This window comes from Sus scrofa, chromosome 17, assembly GCF_000003025.6.
Source record: "Sus scrofa isolate TJ Tabasco breed Duroc chromosome 17, Sscrofa11.1, whole genome shotgun sequence".
NCBI lineage: Eukaryota > Metazoa > Chordata > Mammalia > Artiodactyla > Suidae > Sus > Sus scrofa.
Window position 1 is genome coordinate 62,729,050 of NC_010459.5, and position 21,770 is coordinate 62,750,819.

General features: G+C 60.2%; 2 protein-coding genes across 8 annotated transcripts; both read left to right on the forward strand.

The window, feature by feature from the left end:
- On the forward strand, positions 946-3,011 carry ABHD16B (abhydrolase domain containing 16B). Its single transcript, XM_021078034.1, has one exon. It carries the CDS (start codon positions 1,013-1,015, stop codon positions 2,423-2,425), a length of 1,413 nt encoding a protein of 470 aa, XP_020933693.1. The 5' UTR covers positions 946-1,012; the 3' UTR covers positions 2,426-3,011.
- On the forward strand, positions 4,506-21,517 carry TPD52L2 (tumor protein D52 like 2). 7 transcript variants are annotated; one of them, XM_021077602.1, is made up of 9 exons: positions 4,517-4,676; positions 7,813-7,946; positions 10,825-10,973; positions 11,804-11,863; positions 15,482-15,583; positions 17,724-17,750; positions 18,370-18,411; positions 19,490-19,538; positions 20,001-21,517. In XM_021077602.1, exons 1-9 carry the CDS (start codon positions 4,658-4,660, stop codon positions 20,094-20,096), a joined length of 678 nt encoding a protein of 225 aa, XP_020933261.1. In that variant the 5' UTR covers positions 4,517-4,657; the 3' UTR covers positions 20,097-21,517. The 7 variants fall into 7 exon arrangements, 5 of the variants coding, with proteins under 5 accessions (XP_020933263.1, XP_020933261.1, XP_020933262.1 ...); XR_002339934.1 differs by having other exon boundaries at positions 4,513-4,676; positions 15,707-18,411; positions 20,001-20,635; XM_021077604.1 differs by lacking the exon at positions 11,804-11,863 and having other exon boundaries at positions 4,516-4,676.

Consider the following 21,770-nt stretch of genomic DNA (forward strand, 5'->3'; position numbering starts at 1 on the left):
CTGGCCCGCTTAGGTCCTAGAAAAAAAGGGGAACCCACCAGAACCCTCCAGAAAAGAGGAAGGCACAACTTGCAGGGCGGTTTGAGGGGGCCGAAAATGAGGAACACTGGCCAGGCAGGACCCACCTGGAGAAGGTCACCGCCTCTGCTGGCGCGGTAGAAAGAGGACCCAGGGCAGGCGGGGGGGTTTCCAGCCTGCTCGCACCCCTTTCCTGGGAAGGAAGGTGCGGAGGGCAGGGCACAGACAGAGAGCAAACACTGCCTTCCTGCTCCAGCGCAGCCCCCTCCCAGCCTCTGCTGCTCTCTGTGGGATTTCTTGGGCTGCTCCCTGGTACCAGGGAGGCTGGGCAGGGGACCCCTCCTAGCAGCCTCCTCCAGGACCACCCCCCAGCCTCTGCAGACTCTCACACAGCCTGATCCCCAAGGCTGCTTCCTCCTGCCTCTGCTCCATCGCCCACCAGCTTGCTACCTGGGGCAGGAGCAGGGGGCAAGCTGGTTCAGGGTGTATCTTTCCCAGTGAGAGCCAGGCCTCCACCCAGGAAGCGGTCAGGGTGTTGATTTCCGGCCTGTCTGTCCACCTACAGTTCAAGGAGGAGGCTGTTGGAGGCCGCTCCGGTGTAGGTGGGAGGCTGGGCAGCTGGGGAAGCGGGGCCTGGGGCCTGGGGCCTGGGGCCTGGCCCCGGGCCCCACGTTATGTCCTGGGGGCGGGGCCGGGCCGGGCGTCCTCCGCCCTAGGGACCCTTTGTGTGCTCAGCGCAGGGTGGCTCCTCCTCCGCAGCCACAGTGACTCACAAAGCCGGCACGCGCCGGGCAGATGCCGCCTCTCCTGGACCCTGGAAGGCCCAGGTCACAAAGGCCACGAGGGCCAAGCCCTGAGGAGGCATGTCCCGCGGCAGCCCTGCGCGCGCTCGCCCCTGCCGCCGCCCTCCAGGCCGGGCCGGGGCCTCCCGCCGTGAGCCCGGCCGGGCCGCAGGGCGTTAGGGCCCAGGTGGCGCCCGGTGGCCTCGACGCCCATGTGCGTCGTTTGCTTCGTGAAGGCGCTGGTGCACGTGTTCAAAATCTACCTGACCGCCAACTACACCTACAACTTCCGCGACTGGCCGGTGGACTTCCGCTGGGACGACGTGTGCGCCGCCGCCGGGGGTGGCAGCGGTCACGGCGCGCTGACGTGCGCGGCGGCCGCGGCGGGCGTGTGGCTCCTGCGTGGCGCGGCGCTGGGCGGGGATGCGCCCGGGCGACCGTCGCGCGGGGCGCGCAGCCAGGCGCAATGCCTCCTGCAGCAGATCCGCGAGCTGCCCGGCCAGCTGGCCAGCTACGCGCTGGCCCACTCGCTGGGCCGCTGGCTCGTGTACCCCGGCTCCATGTTCCTGATGACACGCGCGCTGCTGCCGCTGCTGCAGCAGGGCCAGGAGCGCCTGGTGGAGCGCTACGGCGGCCGGCGCGCCAAGCTGGTGGCCTGCGATGGCAACGAGATCGACACGATGTTCATGGACCGCCGCCAATGTCCGGGCGGCCAGGGCCGCGGCCTGCGCCTCGTCATCTGCTGCGAAGGCAACGCAGGCTTCTACGAGATGGGCTGCCTCGCGGCACCGCTGGAGGCCGGCTACTCGGTGCTGGGCTGGAACCACCCGGGCTTCGGGGGCAGCACGGGCGCGCCGTTCCCTCAGCATGATGCTAACGCCATGGACGTGGTGGTCAAGTACGCGCTGCACCGCCTGCACTTCCCACCCGCGCACGTGGTGGTCTATGGCTGGTCTATCGGCGGCTTCACAGCCACCTGGGCCACGATGACGTACCCGGAGCTGGGCGCGCTGGTGCTGGACGCCACCTTCGACGACCTCGTGCCACTGGCGCTGAAGGTCATGCCGCACTGCTGGAAGGGGCTGGTGGTGCGCACCGTGCGCGAGCACTTCAACCTCAACGTGGCGGAGCAGCTGTGTCGCTACCCCGGGCCGGTGCTGCTGCTCCGGCGCACGCAGGACGACGTGGTCAGCACCTCGGGCCACCTGCGCCCCCTGCCGTCCGGCGACGTGGAGGGCAACCGCGGCAACGAGCTGCTCCTGCGTCTGCTGCAGCACCGCTACCCCGCCGTGATGGCGCGCGAGGGCCGCGCCGTCGTGACCCGCTGGCTGCGTGCCAGCAGCCTGGCGCAGGAGGCCGCCTTCTACACGCGCCACCACGTGGATGACGAGTGGTGCCTGGCCCTGCTGCGCTCCTACCGCACGCGCTGCCAGGACCGGCAGGAGGACGAGGAGGCCTGGGGGCCCCACGGGCTCGCCTTCCCCTGGCTGGTGGGCCAGGGCCTGAGCCCTCGGCGGCGCCGGCAGCTCGCGCTGTTCCTGGCGCGCAAACACCTCAAGAACGTGGAGGCGACTCACTACAGCCGGCTGGAACCAGAGGACTTCCAGTTGCCCTGGAGGCTGTAGACCTAACTGCGGGTCGGTCTCCCCCCGCCCCCCCACTCCCGCTCCCGCCCCCACTCCAAATCAGTAAAGCTGGCCCTGCCTGGGGATCCCGACCTGGGGTCTAGGGGAGGGTGGGGCAGGACATAGGGACCTGGTGCTCTCCTTAAGTGGGGCGTCCCCTTCCCTTCTTTCTCTTCCCTCCAACACTTGCAGACGTCCCCGTCTGCTCCCAGCTCCTACAGGGAAGGCAAAGATTAACCTGACCCAGTTTATGGCAATGCTGTGTCATGGGTGCCTTGACCACCTCAAAAGGATGGTGGGAACACCGGCTGTGGGTCTCCAGGAGGTGTCCTTCACCTGACCTAGGTGGCAGGATGGCTTCAGGAGAGATGAGTGCTGAAGGGTCTGTGCAAGTCACCCCTAACTGGGAAAGGACACTGGCTCTGGAGGGTTATAAAGGTCTTAGCAGCTGGGCCTCCTCGGGAGTGTGATGCTACTGATGCTTCATAGGGTTCCCTCCACACACTCCATGGCTAATTTTTTTTTTTTTTTTGTCTTTTAGGGTCCCACTGGCGGCATATGGAGGTTCCCAGGCTAGGGGTTGAATTGGAGCTGTAGCTGCTGGACTACGCCAGAGCCACAGCAATGTGGGATCTGAGCCACGTCTGCGACCTACACTGCAGCAACACCAGATCCTTAACCCACTGAGCAAGGCCAGGGATCGAACCCGTGTCCTCATGGATGCTAGTCGGGTTCGTTAACCACTGAGCCACGATGGGAACTCCTCCACTCCTAACTTCTATAGGATGGGGTTCACCCTGGAACCAGGCTTGGTAAGCAGCATGTCCATATGGGGTTACAGACACACCTGCACTGAGCACTCATTGCTTTGTTCCTGGCTCAGGGAGGCAAGAGAGAATGAGAGACGAGCCTCTGCTCACTGCCATTGTAAGGCATTCACTTCCTCACCATTTGCCCTGAATTGTATGAAGCAGGGACTGCTGGCTGTCCCCAACCCCTGGAGATGGGCCGGCCAGGCTGGGTTGAGCTAGAAACCCTGGAAAAGCTGAAAGAAGGCAGGTGGGTCAGACAAATAATTGAGCAAGACCTGGCCTTGATGCACCTGGGCCAGAGCGAGCAGAGGCAGGTACCTCAGGTACCAGGAAGTACCTCTGAGGAGAAGGCAAGCTTTGAGCTGAGTAAGAGGAATCAGCCAGGTGGAGGAAGGAATTGGCTTCCTTCCTAGGGATCAGTACATGCAGAGGGGCTTGGCTGGAAGAGTGTGCGCTGTCCAGAAGGGTCCCATTCTCAAGGGTTTGAATACCATTAAAAGATTCGTTTGCAGAGGCCATAAGTAGCCAGAGAAGGGTAGTCGTGGAACTTGTTTTAGCAGGACTAGGTTGTGTAACAGGTACACACCTCTCCTTTGAGAAGTGTGGCAAACTCTTTTCCGGCCTGCTGCAAGCAATTCAACTAGCTGAGGGATGGGCAAGTAACTCCGGCCATAGTGTCCTCATCCGTAAAGTGGAAAGGGCCTCGCCCCGCTCACCAGGTGGCTGTGAAAAGGGAATGAGAGAACAAAGGCGTGCCCGCGGCAATAGGGCGCCTCCAGCCAGGAGAGCGCAGCGGCGCCTGTGGGGCAAGAGGACAACTCATGATTACGCCTTTTTCTGCGCAATCCCCATACAATAAAAAAATCCCCACAAAAAGGACGGACAGAGAAAAAGACGGAACCCCAAAGTCAGAGGGTCGGGCCTCGGAGGGATCTCAATCGGCCCGAGTCCGGCTTGCCAGGGTACGTGAGCCGTGGCGCTCGTAGGCAGCAGCGGCAAACACCCTCGAGACCTCCGAAAGGCCTTTCTCCGGGCTCCCGTGGCGCCACGTTGCACGGTCTTCCCGACTCCCACCTTCCCCGTGCGCCTCAAGACCATTCTACCTGGGCGTCCCGCTGGTGGAGCCGGCCTCACGTCCCGGCTCCGTCTGCAGCGTCGGCCAATCAGGTTGAAGCGGGTGAACAGGGACTGAGCCAAACAACGTCCTCATTGGGCACCGCTTGTGGAGGCGGGACGAGGGCGGAGCGCCCGAAAGCGGAAGTGGGTCGTCGCGCCGCTGATTACGTAATGCCGCCGCGGCGGAGGCGGTCCTGCTGGCTGCTGTGTACGCGGCGAGCGACACCTGGTGCGGCCAGCTCGGCTCCTGCGACGCCCGCGTCCGCGGCCTCGACACTAGCTGCGGCCCGGCCGCCGCTTGAACATGGACTCCGCCGGCCAAGGTACTCGCGGGCCTGGCGCCCCCGCCGCCGATGGGCCCGGTGTGGCGTGGCAGGCTCTGGTCCCCTCCTCCCGCGCTCGCTCACCCGCGGCTCCTCCTGAGCTCCAGGCGCCCGGCCTCGAAGCTCCAGGCGGGCCTTCCGCCCCCGACAGGGACCGCTCCGAACACTGTTTTCCCGGCGCCCTCCCCTCGCCCCAGAGTGTTGGGTTTCCTCACTCCAGGCACCTATCGCCATGCCCCCGCCCTGCCTTGCCCGGCGGGCCGCCCTCAGTCCCTGCGCAGGGCCCTCGGGGACACTTCATCCGGCCCTGGAGCCGGGCCGAGGTGTCGTGGGCGGCTCCTGGAGAGGGGAAGGGAAGGGAGGCCGTCCTCGGGTTCGGCGTAGCGCCCCTTGGGTGGCAACGCTGCGCGGAGCCCAGCCTACCTCGGGGTTGTCTCAAGCGGGGAAGGGTGCAGTGAGTCAGGGGCACACCCAGCATACCAGGCCTGTTTCCGGATCAGACATCCCAGACCAGTTTGAGCTGGCCGCTGGGGGTGTGGAGCGGGCCCAGGAGATAAAAATCTAGCGGAGGTTATAGGAGTCTGTCTTCCATCCATCCTGGGACTCTGGAGAGAGACGCCTGTATCCCGTTGGCATAACTACACTGTGTAATCGTAGGATGCTTTTCTGCTGTTTGGCCTGTATCAGCATGGTAATTAAACATTAACATTCCTGGATTCCGATAGATTCTGTAAGTTTTTAAACTTTTTTTTTTTTTTTTTTTTTTTTTTTTTTTTTGCTTTTTGTCTTTTTGCCTTTTCTAGGGCCGCTCCGTGGCATGTGGAGGTTCCCAGGCCAGGGGTCTAATTGGAGCTGTAACCACCGGCCAGAGCCTGAGCCAGAGCCACAGCAACTCGGGATCCGAGCCTCGTCTGCGACCTACACCACAGTTCACTGCAACGCCTTAACCCACTGAGCAAGGCCAGGGATCGAACCCACAACCTCGTTAACCACTGCGCCACGACGGGAACTCCTCCAGTTTTAGCTTTATAGGCAGAAACTGAGGGCTTTCATTTGTTTTTTTAAAACAGGAAAATTGTAGACATTGTAAGGCATTTCCTGAATTTTAGTAGGTTCAGTATAACAGATACAGATGATGAAATAAAACCATTTAGGTTAAGGAGTTATGTCACAGCACAGTGGAAACGAATCCGACTAGGAACCACGAGGTTGCGTGTTCGATCCCTGGCCTTGCTCGGTGGGTTAAGGATCCGGCATTGCCATGAGCTGTGGTATAGGTTGCCGGACGTGGTTCAGATCTCATGTTGCTTTGGCTGTGGTGTAGACCAGCAGCTGTAGCTCCCTTTGGACCCCTAGACTGGGAACCTCCATATGCCGCAAGTGCAGCCCTAAAGAGCAAAGAAAAATAAAAAAATTAGGTTGATCTCAGTTAAAAGTCAGAAGCTGGGAGTTCCCATTGTGGCTCAGCAGGTTAAGAATCTGACTAGTATTCATGAAGGGGCAGGTTTGATCCCTGGCCTCACTCAGTGGATTAAGGATCCAACATTGCTGAAGCTGCCGCTTGGATCTGGCATTGCTGTGTCTGTAGTGTAGGTTGGTGGCTGTGGCTCTGATTCAACCCCTAGCCTGGGAGCTTCCATATGCCACCCTAAAAAGAAAAAAAAAAAATCAGAATCAGTTGATTACAAAAATAAAAAGGTATTCCCACTATGGCACAGCGTGTTAGCAGTCCAGCACTGTCTCTGAAGTGGTTCAGGTCACTGCTGAGGTGCAGGTTTAATCTCCAGCCCAGCGTAGTGGGTTAAAGATCTGGTGTGGCTGCAGCTGTGGGCATATGTTGCAGCTACAGCTTGGGTTCAGTCCCACCCCGGGAACTTCATATGCCTTGAGCGCTGCTGGGAAAAGGGGGTGGGGTGGGGAAAGCAGCCTGTTTCCTGGAGTGAACGTCTGTAGTGCACCACGGAAGAGCAGGGGGCCACGGGAAAGGAGTGACACAGCCAACTGGGGTTTCAAGTGCAACCTACCTATTTTTAGCAGACTCTAAGATTTCTAGGGTACCAAAGATCCTCCCATCAAAGGCGCTTCTGCTTCTTCCCAGCCTTATGCCTTTTGTTTTTTAATTCTTTTATTTTTGCGGTATATGGAAATTCCTGGGCCAGGGGTCAAATCAGAGCTGTTAGCTGCCGGCCTACACCACCGCCACAGCAACACCGGATCCTTAATCCACTGAGGAAGGCCAGGGATTGAACCTGTGCTCTCACAGAGACAGAGTCAGATTCTTAATTCACGGAGCTACAACGGGAACTCCTGTGCCTTTTGTTTTAATTTACTGTGCAACGTGCCAGACACCACACGGAGCCCGTTTCTTCACAGGATGTGCTGATGAAAGGGAAGCTGTTTTCAGTGCTGACAGTGTTTAAAGCTCAAAACAAAGGTCGTGCATTTGGACTTGCGAAGAACCGTGGTGGACCCATTTTTCATCGTCTGACGTCTTGTCAGCTTCTAACATAGACAGAAAGATGCTTTTTTCGTGGAAAAAAAAACCCGACCGCAGGCACTGGACTGTGGCCAGGAGGACCAGGGCGTGGGGAGGCCGTTGTCTCTGCACCTCGCTGGTGCCGCAGCCTCCTGGCCGCGGGGGGGGCGGGGGGGGCACTGAGGGGATTTCGCTGAGCTGACCGCCTGCTGGGGCTGGACAGGGGGCTGGGCGACTGCCTACGTGCAGCCCTAGCCTGTGTTCAGGCAGAGCTGTGGACGGCAGGTGGTGCTTGTTGTGTCTGCAGCTGTATGAAGTTTCTTCACTCCGAAAAGTGGAAGCTCTGTTAGACGCAGCTGCTTCGTTTGTAGCAAAAGTTTCTTGACTGTGCGGGTCATATTCCTGCAAGGAGGCACCAGATTTCGAGAACGGCTGCCCTGTGCCCAGGATTGCAGAACCTGAAGTCGCTTCTTGGGTGGCCTCAGTCTGGTGGCCCAGAGTACCTTCGCCGAACCTTCCGGGGGGGGGCATTGTCCCCATGGGTCCCCCTTTCCCCCAAGCTGCCCTTTCCCGCTTGCTTCCCCCTCTTCGGTGGAGGCTCTGCCCCGCCAGCCCGGCTCTGGCTTCTTGCTGGACACAGACCACGTTCTGTCTTGGCAGATATCAACCTGAATTCTCCTAACAAAGGCCTGCTCTCCGACTCCATGACGGATGTCCCTGTCGACACAGCCCAGACGCCTGTCGAGGGTCTGACGGAGGCCGAGGCTGAGGAGCTGAGGGCCGAGCTGGCAAAGGTACTGTGTCTTGCTATCCGTCCTGGGTGACTGTGAGGCCTTCTCAGGCTGATGAGGGGCCAGAGTACAGGCTGTGCTCTGGAGAAATTGCCTAGGAGGTCGCCCGGGAGCCCCGAGGAAACTGCTCTCTGCAGCCCTTGGTCGCATGGGCCTGGCACCTGGCAGGTGCCCGCGAGGAGACTGCCCACGTGGGGACAGCTGCTCTGAGCACACTGTCTGCCAGGAAGCTCTCTTTTAGTTAACACAGCATTTTCAAGATCCCACGGCTAGAACTGCTCCTGGATCTTCATTTTCCTTTTAACTATACTTCTTTTGTTGAAAGTGCTTCACGGGCTCCTTAAGAGAGAAACGGAAGTTAAGAATAAAAAGTCTTCGAGTATCATTTTTTATTCAGACCAGCGAACAGCATGGCATGGGGTCCACCAGGGATGCACTGGAGATTCCCCAGCCTGGGGAGATGAGCTTGTTGGTGTCGGACCAGAGCGCGCAGTCGGGCCACGGCTGGAGCACGTGTGTCGCAGTTCCCGGCTGTGCTTTTTCTGCTGTGTTTTCCATGACAAGCCCATTCCGCCAGGTCCTGGGCACAGTCCCGGGTCTGAGCAGAGCTGGCTGTCCAGGCGAACCTCAGCCCTAGGACTGGGTTGCCGACCACAGAGGACGCCCGAGACTGGGTTGGATGGAGGTTGAGGGAGAAGCAGTGCGAATTCCTGGGAGGCTTAGACTTTGCCTTTTATCTCAGAACATACCAGTTAGAGAATAAAACCACAAGGTCTTTTTCCATGGTTTTGATCGGTTTCTTGGCCATGCCCACATCACACAGGAGTCCTCAGGCCCAGACTGAAACCCACACCGAAACAGCGACCCAAGCCGCTGTGGTGACAATGCTGGGTCCTTAACACAAGCACCACAAGAGAACCCCTCTCAGCGTTGAATTGCAAAGTGAAGCAGCACTGGTATCATTTAAAATTGCAACTGGGCATCCATGTGCCCTTAAGCCCTGTTGTCAAGGCACCATGTCACTGAGTGTCACCATTGGAGTGACCGGCCTTAAGTGATCCTGTATCTTGGGGGTTTTTGTTTGTTTGTTTTTGTCTTTTGTCCTTTTAGGGCTGAACCAGCAGCATATGGAGGTTCCCAGGCTAGGGGTCTAATGGAAGCTGCGGCTGCCGGCCTCCACCACAGCCACAGCCACGTCAGATCTGAGCTGCATCTGTGACCCACGCCACAGCTCACGGCAACACCGGATCCTTAGCCCACCGAGCAAGGCCAGGGATCGAACCTGAAACCTCATGGTTACTGGTCAGATTCGTTTCCACTGCGCCACAGCGGGAACTCCTTGGGGGTTTTTTGGTTGGTTGGTTGTTTTTTTCCCCAGCAGTTGAAGGTATTTTATTTATTTTTTAATTTAATGATTTTTTTTTTCCTGTATAGCTGGTTTACAGTGTTCTGCCAATTTGCTATTGTAGATCCTGGGTTTTTAAATTGTTTCTTGTTCCAGTATTTTCTAAAGCAAAATCTAGTGATGTGCAGGGCTCTAAGCTGTTGCTGGTACCTTAATGCAAACAGTCACATTCTTTAAGAAAGGGACTTTGCAGAGTAGTTGTTCACAGAGAAACTGAGAACTATTTGAGACTCTAAAGTAGGAAGGCTTTGGAGTTCCCTGGCGGCTCAGCAGGTCAGGGATTTAGCATTGTCACTCCCGTGGCTTGGGTTCGATCCCTGGCCAACAAACTTCGGTGTGCTGCAGGTGCAGCCAAAAAACCAAAACTTTGAAAAAGTTAGAAGTTCCTGTTGTGGCTCAGGGGTAACGAGCCTAACTAGTATCCATGAGGATGCGGATTCTGTCCCTGGCCTTACTCAGCGGTTTAAGGATTCAGTGTTCCCATGAGCTGTGGTGGAGGTCTGAGGTGGCTCGGATCCTGTGCGGCTGTGGCTGTGGTGTAGGCCGGCAGCCACAGCTCCGATGTGACCCCGAACCAGGGAACTTCCATACGCCACAAGTGTGACCCTTAAAAAAGAAAAAAAGTTAAAAAGTTAAAAAGCAAAGTAGGAAGGCATTAAAGGATGTTCCTTTCTAGGGAGTTCCTGTTGTGATGCAGCAGAAACGAATCTGAGAACCATGAGGATGCGGGTTCAATCCCTGGCCTCGCTCAATGGGTTAAGGATCCGGCGTCGCCATGGGCTGTGGTGTAGGTCACAGCTACGGCTCGGATCTGGCGTTGCTGTGGTTGTGGTGCAGGCCGGCAGCTATAGCCCCATTTCGACCCCTAGCCGGGGAACCTCCATGTGCTGCAGGTGTGCCCCTAAAAAGATAAAATTTTTTTAAGTTAAAAAAAATAAAGTAGCAAGGCATTAAAGGAGGCTCCTTTCTTGCATTTTTTTTTTTTTTTTTAAGACGCGAGAAGGTTCTGGTCTTTATTGTCAGGATTCTTTCTCTTGCCCGACTCAAACTCCCTTAAGCAAAACAGAGAGTTTACTTTTGGCTTGTGTGTGAGTGGCTTTTGCTAAGGCCTGGAGCTGTGCTCAGGGACACAGATGTTGTCATAAGGGTGTTTCTCTGTCACGTGGGTCTCTGGCCAGCCGTCTGTCAGCTCTGTCTCCTTCCCACTGCTTCTAGAATCCCCCCGTGTGCAGATGGGCCCGGCTGCCAGCGCGTCACCTCCTGTCACCCAAGCCTGGTCCCCGGAAAGAGCTCTGACAGGCCTGGCTTCGTCACCCGCGGGTCGGGTCGGTGCCGTGATGGCAGGACGCTTGGCTTAGGGAGACGGGATGCCTGCTCCAGAGCGTCCTAAGATGAGCTGGGTTTCGGGGGCGGGGGGGCGGCCTTCGTTGCCTGCGACGCTGGCGGCCCAGTCACGGCAGGTGTGGGCTTTTGCAGGTCGAGGAGGAAATTGTCACTCTGCGCCAGGTGCTGGCCGCCAAGGAGCGCCACTGCGGAGAGCTGAGGCGGAAGCTGGGCCTCTCAGCCTTGGAGGGCCTGCGGCAGAACCTGTCACGGAGCTGGCAGGACGTGCAAGGCTCCAGCGCGTGAGTACCTGCTCTGCCGCCCGCCGGGGCTGCCCGGGAGCGGGCGTCAGGTGTGCCCTTTGGAGGCGGCCGGCCCCGAACCCTTGCCGGCAGCCGCGTCTGTCTTTCTTCAGAGTCTAGAGCGGACTCACGACTTTTAAAGGCGGCGGGCTACTTGCCAGTCGTCCGAGCAGAAACGGGCAGGCCTACGTTTCAGGGTGGACGTTTGAGAGAAGACCGCTTAGGTGTTTAATGACCCTGGCTTCTGGGGTCCTTGTAGCCCAGAGTCTGCGGAAGGGAGTCCTTCTCGTGACTGTGCCGTGGTCGAGGCCCCTGGTCCTCCGACCCGGACGTGACCCGCCCTGAGTGTGGGGAGGGCGCCTCTGGGGCCCCCACGTGTCCTCCGAGGTCGGGGCTGGGAAGCTGTGTATCCACAGGCAGCCCGAATTGACGCTCATCCGTGTCACCTATGAAAAGTCCCTTTCTCTGTCCTCGGGAGTGGTAGCCTCGAGTCCCCGGGGGTGACTGTCAGCGAGTGTTTGGGGCCACGGGCTGTGCCCTCCTCGCACCTCAGAGCAGTGCTGTGCCCCACGGGCTGGCCAACCTCTGCTGAAAGACCAGGTGCCGCCCTGGCGAGACGGGGGCGGGGGCGGGGGCACTGCCCGGTCCTGCTGGGGCCACGCTGCCTCGCCTGGCCTGGCCTGGCCTCAGTGCAGGTGCTGAACAGAAGCTGTGGCCCCACCTTCCTGCCAGCTGCTGCTTCTCTGCTTTCCCCAGAATTGCACCTGCAGCTTGAAACCTGCGTTTTAATAGCTGTTCTAAGTAATTCACTGCACACTTTCTGTTTTTAGCTATATGAAAACTTCTGAGAAACTCGGAGAGTGGAATGAGAAAGTGACCCAGTCGGACCTGTGAGTGCTTTGCTGCCAGCACCCCCCCGCCCAACACGCGTCCTGGGGACAAGGCCTCCCTCCCCCCCAACACGCGTCCTGGGGACAAGGCCCCCCTCCCCCCCAACACGCGTCCTGGGGACAAGGCCCCCCTTCCCCACAACATGCTTCCTGGGGACAAGGCCCCCCCCCCACGCCTCCTGGGGACAAGGCCCCCTCCCCCCCAGGGACAAGGGCTGCGCACACTCGGCACAAACCTGGACTTGGTGTTTCTTGTCTCTCTTATTTCCAATGTGAGTTCTCTGCTCTCAAACACAAACAAAACTGGGCTTTACGATCCGCTGGAGCAGCGCACAGAGGTTGGAGGAAGTTCGCTTGGCCGCCGCCCACACTGCGAACCCCTCTGTCGAGGGAGCCTGCACAAGGCTGCCGTCCCCGCCCCCACAGACCTGGCTCCAGGTCGTGTCGAGAGGCTTCTCTTCCACCTGGGGCGCTTCTGGAGTCGGGGGCGCAGTGCGGGCCGTGCGGGTGAGACCTCGAAGGCCTCCCTTCGGTCTGAGGGGCACTGAGCTGTCGGCCACCCCGAAAACAAGCAGAACGTGAGATACTCAGGGTCGTTTTTCTGAGGCTGTCACAGCTCTGGTTTTATCTGAGGTCCTTACATGAGATGGTAGCACTTCGTTTGTCTGCGCTCCAGTCCGGAGAGAACGACTGAGCTGGGCGGTGCGGGCTCCAGGGGTGCCGGGCGCGGGCTCTGGGATGTTTCCCTGCCTTGTTTAGGAGGAAGCGCTGTCGTGAGGGCCAGAAGGCACAGGCAGAAAGTCTTTGTGTGGAGCAGAAAGCAGATGGCTGCACCCATGCTTGTCTTGGAGGTGCCCAGAGGCCATGCAGCCTGGGGTCCTGGGGAGCCAGGCCCCGGTGGGTCTGGTGGTTTGAGCTTTCTGTCCTTTGTGTGGCTTAGTGGGACAGCCAGCCGCTGCAGGCCGGCTCCCATGCGGGCTCAAGGTGAAGGTGGCCTTGGGAGGCCTCGGTGCTGGTCTGTAAAACTAGCTGGCGTCAGGCTGCCTCTGGCGTGCGGGTTCCCTCACCACAGCTCTGACGCCTCTGAGTGGAGCCTGTGGCCAGGGCGCGGCTGGTGGGCAGCCTCTTCCCACGCTGCTCCTGGCGGTCCCGTTCCCATGAGGCCCTGGCCCCGGTTCTTTGGGAGGGTTGTCAGGGCTGGAGGCACTTCTGCAGTGATGGCCCAGGACAAGGAGCCCTCGTGGCTGCGGGGACACTCTGAGGGGACGGTGAGTGGGAGCAGTGCTGGCTCTCCCGACGGCGCTGGAGGAGGGGATGCAGCCCGGTGCTTGGTCTGGTGAAGCGGTGCTGGCACAGCCGGCGGATGCCGCAAGGATTTCCTCCCTCGGCCGCCTCCTTTTCTTTGGGCTGCACCCGTGGCACGTGAAAGTTCCCGGGCCAGGGAGTGAATCCAAGACACAGACGTGCCCTGTGCCACAGCTGTGGCAATGCCAGATCGTCTAACCCAGTGCACCGGGCCCGCCACGGAGACAAAACAGATCATGAACCCACTGCGCCACAGCGGGGACTCCTCGGCCAACGACTTTTGATCCAGCAGCCACGCTCTGTTGGTTGTGAAGGGGTCACCTAGCTGGATCCTCTCCCAGGCAGAACACAGCCGCGCTCACGCGCAGAGCGGACGCTGATATATTGCACACTTACTAGTGGGCACGTTGAGATCTTTGGTCACAGGTGGCAGAAGGCACAGCTATGGATAGTGGCAGCCTAGGAGCCGGGGGAGGCCTCCCCTGGCGCAAAGCCCCCAGGCGAGGCCTAGAGCCTCTGGGCTGTCTCGGCTCCTTCCTCTTCCCCTTCTGCTCTCCCCACAGCAGCTTTGTTCTCAGCCCCTTGGCCGTGCCCGGAGTGCCTAAAGGTGGAGATAGGTCCCAAAGGGGCACTGCCGGCGGCCCAGCTGGGTGCCCTCAGGCACAGACACTGGCTCTGCCAGGCCCTGCACCTGCCCCAGTTGGGAGGTTCCTGTTTCTGAGGAAGTCACTGGGAGGCCTTGTCTCCACGCCTCAGACGCAGGGGGTCGTGGTGTGCAGGGCAGTGGCCTCTCCTGTCACGGGTTCGGTGCCAGGTCTCCTCCCAGGAGGAGGACGCTGCCTGCTCCTTAAATCCTCTGCTTCACATTGTGTTGCTTCAACAAACTACAGGGTGTTAACTTGCCCTTTTGTTTTTATTATTTGTGGACAAGCAGTTCTGAATTTATGTTTCTGAAACTAAGCGTGGTGTATAGTTAGTCCCCTACCTGGTGTTTCAGGCTGGCCCCGGGGTGGCATAGAGGGTAATCTGAACATTCCCTTGGAAACGGAAGCGCTTCCCACGGCTGCGGAGGGGCTCTAGCCAGCACTGCAAGTTAGGGCCCCAGAGAAGGTTCTGGAGCCTTCCCGTGGCAGCTCTGGGTGCCCAGGAGAATAGACACGCAGACCGCGTGGGGCACAGTGTGTATGGACGCCCTCCAGAAGGAGGCTGTGGGTTTCAGACCCTGGCCCTCTGCCTGGGCGACTGTGCCCAGGCCCATCAGTTCAGCTCCTGGGGTTGCTGTGCAGGTGGTTCGACTTTGAGGCCCTGCTCACTCCAGTTCTGCAGTAGCCTCAGACTGTCACTCAGAAGGAATTTTTGATGGTCAGATTTTTCTAAAGCCTGGATTCAGAATCAGGCTGCTTTTTAGCTGAATTTAGGAAACTCAGAAGCAAGCTTTTTAGCATGAATTTTATTATTTTTGTAGGTTAATTTGTGCTTTTATATACCAATATAACTCAACTACAGTGGCTGGCAAACTTTTTTGATCTAGAAAATACATTTGCAAAGCAAAACAAAAGTTTTAGCAAGGATTTTAGAAATAACTTCCTGTTGGAGGAGTTCCCATCATGTGGTGTAGCGGAAACAAATCTGACTAGGAACCCTGAGGTTGTGGGCTCGATCCCTGGCCTCGCTCAGTGGGTTAAGGATCCAGCATTGCCACGAGCTGTGGTGTAGGTCGCAGACGCGGCTCAGATCTGGCGTTGCTGTGGCTCTGGTGTTGGCTGGTGGCTACAGCTCCGATTTGACCCCTAGCCTGGGAACCTCCGTGTGCCGCAGGTGCAGCCCTAAAAAGACAAAAGACGAAAAAGAAGAAGAAGAAAGAACGAACTCCGTCTTCATTTTTCAGCATCTTCCAGAATTACCTTCTTGGCAACTCAGATAAACCCAGCGTCCTAATGACTTCAAGACATTTCCAAACTCCTGCCGGGTGGGCTGCTGTGCTGGGAAGGGGGCCCATCCAGGGCACTGCGGCCCAGCCACCCCCCCGCCTCGGGATGAGGAGCGCAGGGGTCCAGGCAGGAGCCCGGCCTGAGCCGCGGGAAGAGCAGAAAACAGCATTGTTGCCAGGCAGGGAGGTGTGGCCTGGCAGTGCCGCTTCTGTGCCTGACGGAGTTCTCTGGGGGCCCTGAGACCAGATGCGTGGCCTCTCCCTGGTGGCCGGGCTCACTAACTGCCCGACGCCCCCCCGCCCCCGGGCACCTTGTCCCTGGAGCTGGGGCCATGGCAGCACCTCCCTTGGGGTTTGGCTTAACTGGTGTTTCTCCTTCGCAGCTACAAGAAGACTCAGGAAACTCTCTCTCAGGCGGGACAGAAGACCTCAGCTGCCCTGTCCACCATGGGCTCAGCCATCAGCAGGAAGCTCGGAGACATGAGGTGGGGGTGAGGGGTTCTAGATCAACAGGAGGGTGTGCCGGACGCCTGCCTGGGCCCCGGGGGGCCCACCCGCCCCAGGCCAGCTGATCACACACCCTCATTTGCCCGCTGCCTCTTGGCCAGGAGCGTTCGTGGGTGCCCTTGGGTCACTGGTACTTGGGCTCAGTGGAGGCCCGTCCAAGAGAAGATGATTCCGGCGAGGGGCTGGCGGCACCCAGGACCGGCCGCCTCCAAGAGTGTGCCCTTCCACACCGGGGCGCCGCCGAGTGATCTGTCCCAGAGGCTGACGAGATGCTCCTGCCCCCCAGGTGCCTCTGGAGCAGGTGGGGGGTGCATGGGGCTCGGGCCCTTGGTGGGCCGCACACTGCGGTGCCAGCCCGAGCCCAGTGGCCACGCCTGTCCCCAGGCCAGGGCTCACCCTCTGTGTCCTGCTCAGGTCTCCGCGGCTACACCCTCGGGGCCTCCCCATAGCCAGAGGCAGTGCCGATTGTGGCTCAGCTCCCTCCCCTCAGGGGGCCTCCTTGGGGTGTCAGTGGTGAGTGGCAGCACGTCGCAGGTCGCAGCTGCTGTCTGCTCCCTGACCCTCCCCTCAGCCCAGGCTCCTTGCCTGCCTGCCTTCCGAGGTGAGGCATGCTCCCTCCTCCCAGGCCTGCGGGGGCCTTGCGGGCCTCAGGGTGGGAGCTCTGCCCTGGTCCTCAGCAAGCGGGGGACCGCTGGTGCCCAGGCCCTGCCCACCTCTCAGCTCTGTCTGCCATCGTCACCCCTCCCCCCGCCACCCTGCTTTTGATTCTGGAAGCTGCAGACCGACAGAGAAGCTGAGCAGCCAAGAAGGCCTGGGCCCGCTCCTGCGCGAGCCGCCGAGCCTGCCGTCCCTGCGGGCAGCTCTGCACAGGCTGCAGGGAGGCTCCATAGTGACTGCTGTCCTGGGCCTCACGCCCGTCTGCCCACCCCAAGCTCGGGGTGCCAGTGGCCGAGTCTCACCTGTCTGGGCCAGGCACCCTTTCCTCCCCCCGTGCTGGTCTGATGAAGGCGGGCGGCCGAGGGGCAGCAGAGGCCTGCTGGGTGAAGCCTTTTCCTCCTCTAGTAGGGTTCGCTTCCAGGTCCCTCACTCGTCCGAAGTGTTCTCACTCGCTTCAGAGTGGGTGGGGGCCCCTGGGTGACCCCGTGCCAGGGCAGAGCCTCTGCTATGAGCCGGTCCCACCGTCTGGGCAGGCAGGTCCTCACAGGCCGCACTTCTCTCCCTGCACCTTTGCTCCCTCCCTCTGCTCGGCCCCAGGGCTGTCTCCAGCCAGCGGGGGCTCCCAGCCGACCCTTGCCTCTGCTGCTCAGCTGTGTGCTCAGTGCTGCGACTCAGGTCGCCATGTCCCTACTCTCACCGTGGGGTCTCTGGTGGTTGCTGAGGCCGAGGCCCACTAACCTCTGGTTTGGAGCTGGAGGCCAGCCGTTCACCACTTGAGAAGGAAGGGCAGAGCCAGGGAGGGTTACAGCATGAGTGCAGGCCTGGGCGCTGCCTGGTGCGCCGCTGCACGCAGGTGTTTGGGACCAGGTCCCGCGGTCAGCTGCCCCACCCCCGTGCCCTCTGCAGGCCTGCCCAGGAGTGGCCCTGCATGGGGGGATGGGGGTCAAAGGCCCAGAGCAGGGCGGGGCCTCCATCCGGCCGGGTGACCTTTAACGGGACGACAGGCGCCTCTCCCACCAAGCAGAGCGGGTCCTGCTGCCCACCTGAGTGCTGAGTGCTGTGGGTGACTGTCGCTGGTGAAATGGTCTCCGTCTTGGCGTGGCCCTGTCCCCCAGCCCCTGCTGGCAGCTGCCCTTAGACACAGGTTTCTAGGTCAGCCTCTGTCACCCGTGGTGACAGAGCCAGAGCGCACAGTGCTCGGCCTGCCTTGGGGTGTCCCGGCTGCGGCACAGACCTCAGAGCCGCCTCCCCCGGCCCCGCCGTGCTGCTCGGGGCCGCTTTGCTCTGCCCGCGCAGCATCCTAGACGTGCAGCAGGGAGGCTGCGGTCTGGGGCTGCGTGTGTCCGGGTGGCGTGGTCACGGGTTCCTGCCGGCCGTCCAGCGCACCCATGCAGGGCTGGGGCGGGGTGGGTGCTCCTTCCTAATGCTGCGTTTCTCTCTCCTGCTGCTGCCACCTCTCAGGGCTCGGCCGTTCTCACACTCCTTTAGGTAAGACGGGCGCTGGACGTGCCTGGGGAGGCTTTTCTGCTTCAGGGCAGAGTGGACCCTGCGGCCCAGGGAGGCTGTGCTGGATGAAGCCAGGCGTGTCAGGGAGCCCACGCCCCAGTGACACCGCAGGGGCCCTGCCGCCTGCGTGCTTCTGCGCGTGCCCCACCAGGTGGAGCTGCTCTCTTCCCGCGGGGAGGAGGGTCCCTTTGGGACCCAGTCAGCAGCCTCCCCCGTTGATTAAGCTGCTCTTCCAGCCCAATACCCGGAACCCAGGCCGAGCCGTCACTGGCTTTCAGTAGCCTTCTCTGACCAGGGTCTCGCTGGCTCGCCTGGTGGTCACGGAAGGGTGACTGGCAGCTCTTTGCACCGAAGGTGTTTTGGGGGCTCCAGGCCCAGGGCTTCCTGGCTTCCCCATTTCAGCACTGCCCTTGGCAGTGCCACACTTCTGGGGCCACGAGAGGGGCCCCTTGGGTCTGGTTTTCCTTGGGTGAGGGCGGCCTGGCAAAGCGTCTCTGGTGGCGAGAGCCAGTAGTGGGGTTTCTGCCGGAGCTGAGCCGCCGAGCGCGGGCGTGTCGCGTGCTGACTCTTCCTTCTCTGCTCTTACCACGCTTCCGAGCAGCAGCTCCTCCATCCGCCACTCCATAAGCATGCCGGCCATGAGGTAACGTGACCTGCCCCCAGCTCCGGGCGGTGGGAGCCGGGTGGAGGGTGGCTCCTGCCCTGCCCCACGCTCCCCATGTCCCTGAATTGGGGCTACCTCCCCTGTCAACCTCCCGGTGGCTAAGGTTGGGCAGGATCCCCTCCACGGCTGCAGAGCTGGTGGGAGTGAGGCCTGGAGGAACCACTGGGCTCACCTGAGCTCCACCTGGGACTTCCCAGGGCTGTCCAAGGGCTTGGGCCAGGAAGGGGCAGAGAGGCCCCCAGGCGCCAGCTCCCAGGGAGCTCCGGTGTCCCCAGGCCCCGGGTGGAGACTGTTTGATCTGTGTCTCTGAGCACTTTGACCTGTTCCTCCTGCTCCGGGATGCAGCCTGGGTCCGCACAGAGCTCCTGTCCTTGCTCAGCAGAATCTGGTGCAGCTGCCACATCCAGAGCATGCCCGAGGGCACAGAGGCCTTGAGCCTCTCCTCACTCCTCCCAGCATTGCCCTTGGTGGAGTTCCCGGCGTGGCTCAGCGCTAACAAACCCAACTGGCATCCATGAGGATGCAGGTTCCCTGGCCTGGCTCAGTGGGTGAAGGATCTGGCGTTGCCGTGAGCTGTGGTGTAGGTCACAGACATGAGTTGGATCCCGTGTGGCTGTGGCTGTGGTGGAGGCCAGCAGCTGTGGCTCCAATTTAACCCTTAGCCTGAGAACCTCCGTACACCGTGAGCACAGCCCTAAAAAGAGAAAAAAAAGAAAAGAATTGCCCTTGGTTTCTCTCTGCCTGGCATGTGTGGGGGTCTGTGTGAGGGGTCCGTAGGTGGCCCATGTGAGGTCTGGGTCTCACCGGCTGGTGGCCTGCAGATCTTGTGTCCTTGCTGTGGGCGGGCATGGCTGACCTCCGTCCTGACCTGGGGAAGCCTCTTGGATGACTTTGGCTGGGCTCTCTGCAGAGTGTCCTTTTCTGGGCTTGTCGCATTTTCGAAGTGATCTTCTGCAGGGGTCTCTCCAGGGGTGACCCTCACCCTAAGGCCCTTGGGTTTAGGAGGGCAGCACGGCTGTCTGCTTCTCATGCACGCATCTCCCTCCTCTCTCTGCAGGAATTCTGCCACCTTCAAGTCATTTGAAGACCGAGTTGGGACCATAAAGGTAACCGGCCCCTCCAGCAGCTCTCCCGCTGGGCCTGACATTGTGGGTTCCCATATGCAGTCAGGGAGCCCTGGGACCTGTGCGGTTTCCACGGCGACAGTGCCCTGCAGCCCCACAGCCAGGAGGGGAGGCTGGCGCAGCCCGGGTGGAGCTCAGCAACAGCCCCACAAGTGGCTCCCGGGCCGCCTTCCCTCCCCTGTCCTCCGCTTCTGTTGTGTCGTCGTGGCCAGAGTGTCCCAGAAACCCAGCTGTCTGCTGGGGCTAGCCCTCTGGGGTCGGCTCTTTTCACTGCCTGACTCCCCGGGAAGATGTCCTGCCTGTGGCCCGGGTGGGTGGCCTCTTCCTTTTTTGCTGCGGAAGCGCTCGTGCAGATCCGACGCCTTGACCTCCCGGCGTGGGCCTGGGCTCCGCCAGGCCCGTGGGCTCCATCTCACGTCCTCCTGTCTTGGTCTTTCTCTGTAGTCTAAGGTTGTCGGCGGCAGAGAGAATGGTGGTGACAACCTGCCCTCCCCGGCCGGGAGTGGTGACAAACCCCTGCCTGATCGCACGTCCTTCTGAGCCCAGCGGGCTTCGCGTGGCCACAGACAAGCACAGCCTCCTGGCCACAGCTGCAGCTGCGTGAGCGGGGCGGGCAGCCAGGCCTCGGCAGCGCTCAGAGCTGGCTTTGAGGACAGTCGTGCCATCCATGTGGGGCATGGCCGCAGGCTCGCGTGGGGCCGAGGACACGCCACCTGCACTTGCCTCCACTGTGTCAGCAGAGGCGGCGGTCTCCGAGCCAGAGCCCGGCTCCCTCTGGGAACCGTGTGTGCTCAGCGCGTGTTCAAGGGAAGAGCCACAGTGTGAAACACGCCGCGTCTGCTCCGCTCCTTCCTCAGGCGCAGAGGCCGCGCCTCCAGGAAGCCCTGCCTGATCTGCAGTTTCTTTTCAACATGCGCAACAAACTGTCCATTTTCGGAGACCCGCCAGAAGGAAACTGATTATCAGCAGCTGCCTAATTGTTACACTAATGATCTAGCTTTAACAAAAGCAAATTCTTTATTTTTTAAATGCAGTGGGTTTTTCAAAAATTAAAACTAAGCAAAGCAACTTTAGCCTCATAGTTAGAAAATATCATTTCTTTGGCCTCGAGCTGAATACACGCCTTACATCGCCTTATGCTTTGTTTATAATGTTTTTTTATATCTAGAAATGAGGGTTCTTTGTGGGTTTTGAGCACCGTGTAGAATTCTGCATCCGGTTGAGTGGCAGCGTGGCCCTGCCCGTGGTGCGTTTCGCAGATGCACTCCGTCCACGTGTGTGAAATTGGCTTCTCTCTCCTCTCATTGACCACGGCGGCTCCCGATGACCAAAGGGTCCCTGGGCCAGTGGGTATCCGGGCAGGAGAATGGAAAGGCAGCACGTCTGCAGAGGGGCAGCACCGCTCCCCGGGGGCCAGGCCTGCGCATTGCTGGTCGGCAGCTCCAGCCTGCCTAGGTGCAGCCAGCTGCAGGCAGACCCTGCAGGCCGGTCAGGGCCCGGCGGTTGGAGTCAGCCAAGCCTCTGCTGCAGCCTTTTCTCCGGAGCGACGAAGACCTCTCTCCCCTTGGATGCTGCCCCGCCCAGCAGCCCCTCACCCAGGGCCCCGCATCTGGTGTGTCCGGAGGGGCAGCTCTGTGCCTTACGGGCTTGTCCTGGGCAGAGACCTCGCCCGCATCTGTGCACTCAGAGGGGAGGAACCGTCAGCTCTGCGTCCGCTTTGGTCAACTGAGACGTGCTCTCTGCTACCTGAGTCTGCCGGCCACTGCAGACACCAGGGTGGGGGGTGCAGTCCGCGCTCGTGCCTTGAGCGGCGTACCTGTCCGTGTCCTTTCTCCAGGTGGGAATCCCTCAGGTGTGGTGTTGGGAGGAGGCAGGATGCAGGGCTAATGACTGGTAGATCTTTTCCTTAAAGTAAGTAATGGGTAACTTGCCAATAAAGCATTCCTTTGGGGGAAAATCCGCTTCCGCTTGTGTGGCGTGTCTTGCTTCATTCAGGAAGGTGGCAAAAGAATGGCACATTCAACAACAGGATCCTTGTTGTCAGGAGCCTCCGCCCGAGGAGTCGCAGGCAGGAAAGAGGTGGTCCCGGCACGGACTCCAGGTGCTCAGTGCCGTGAGAGGCTGTGTTGGTGACGGAGCCATGGGTGTGTGCGGAAAGTGTGGAGGGTGGGCCGCAGCCAGCCAGGTTGCAGGGGAGTCTGGGCTGAGCTGCTG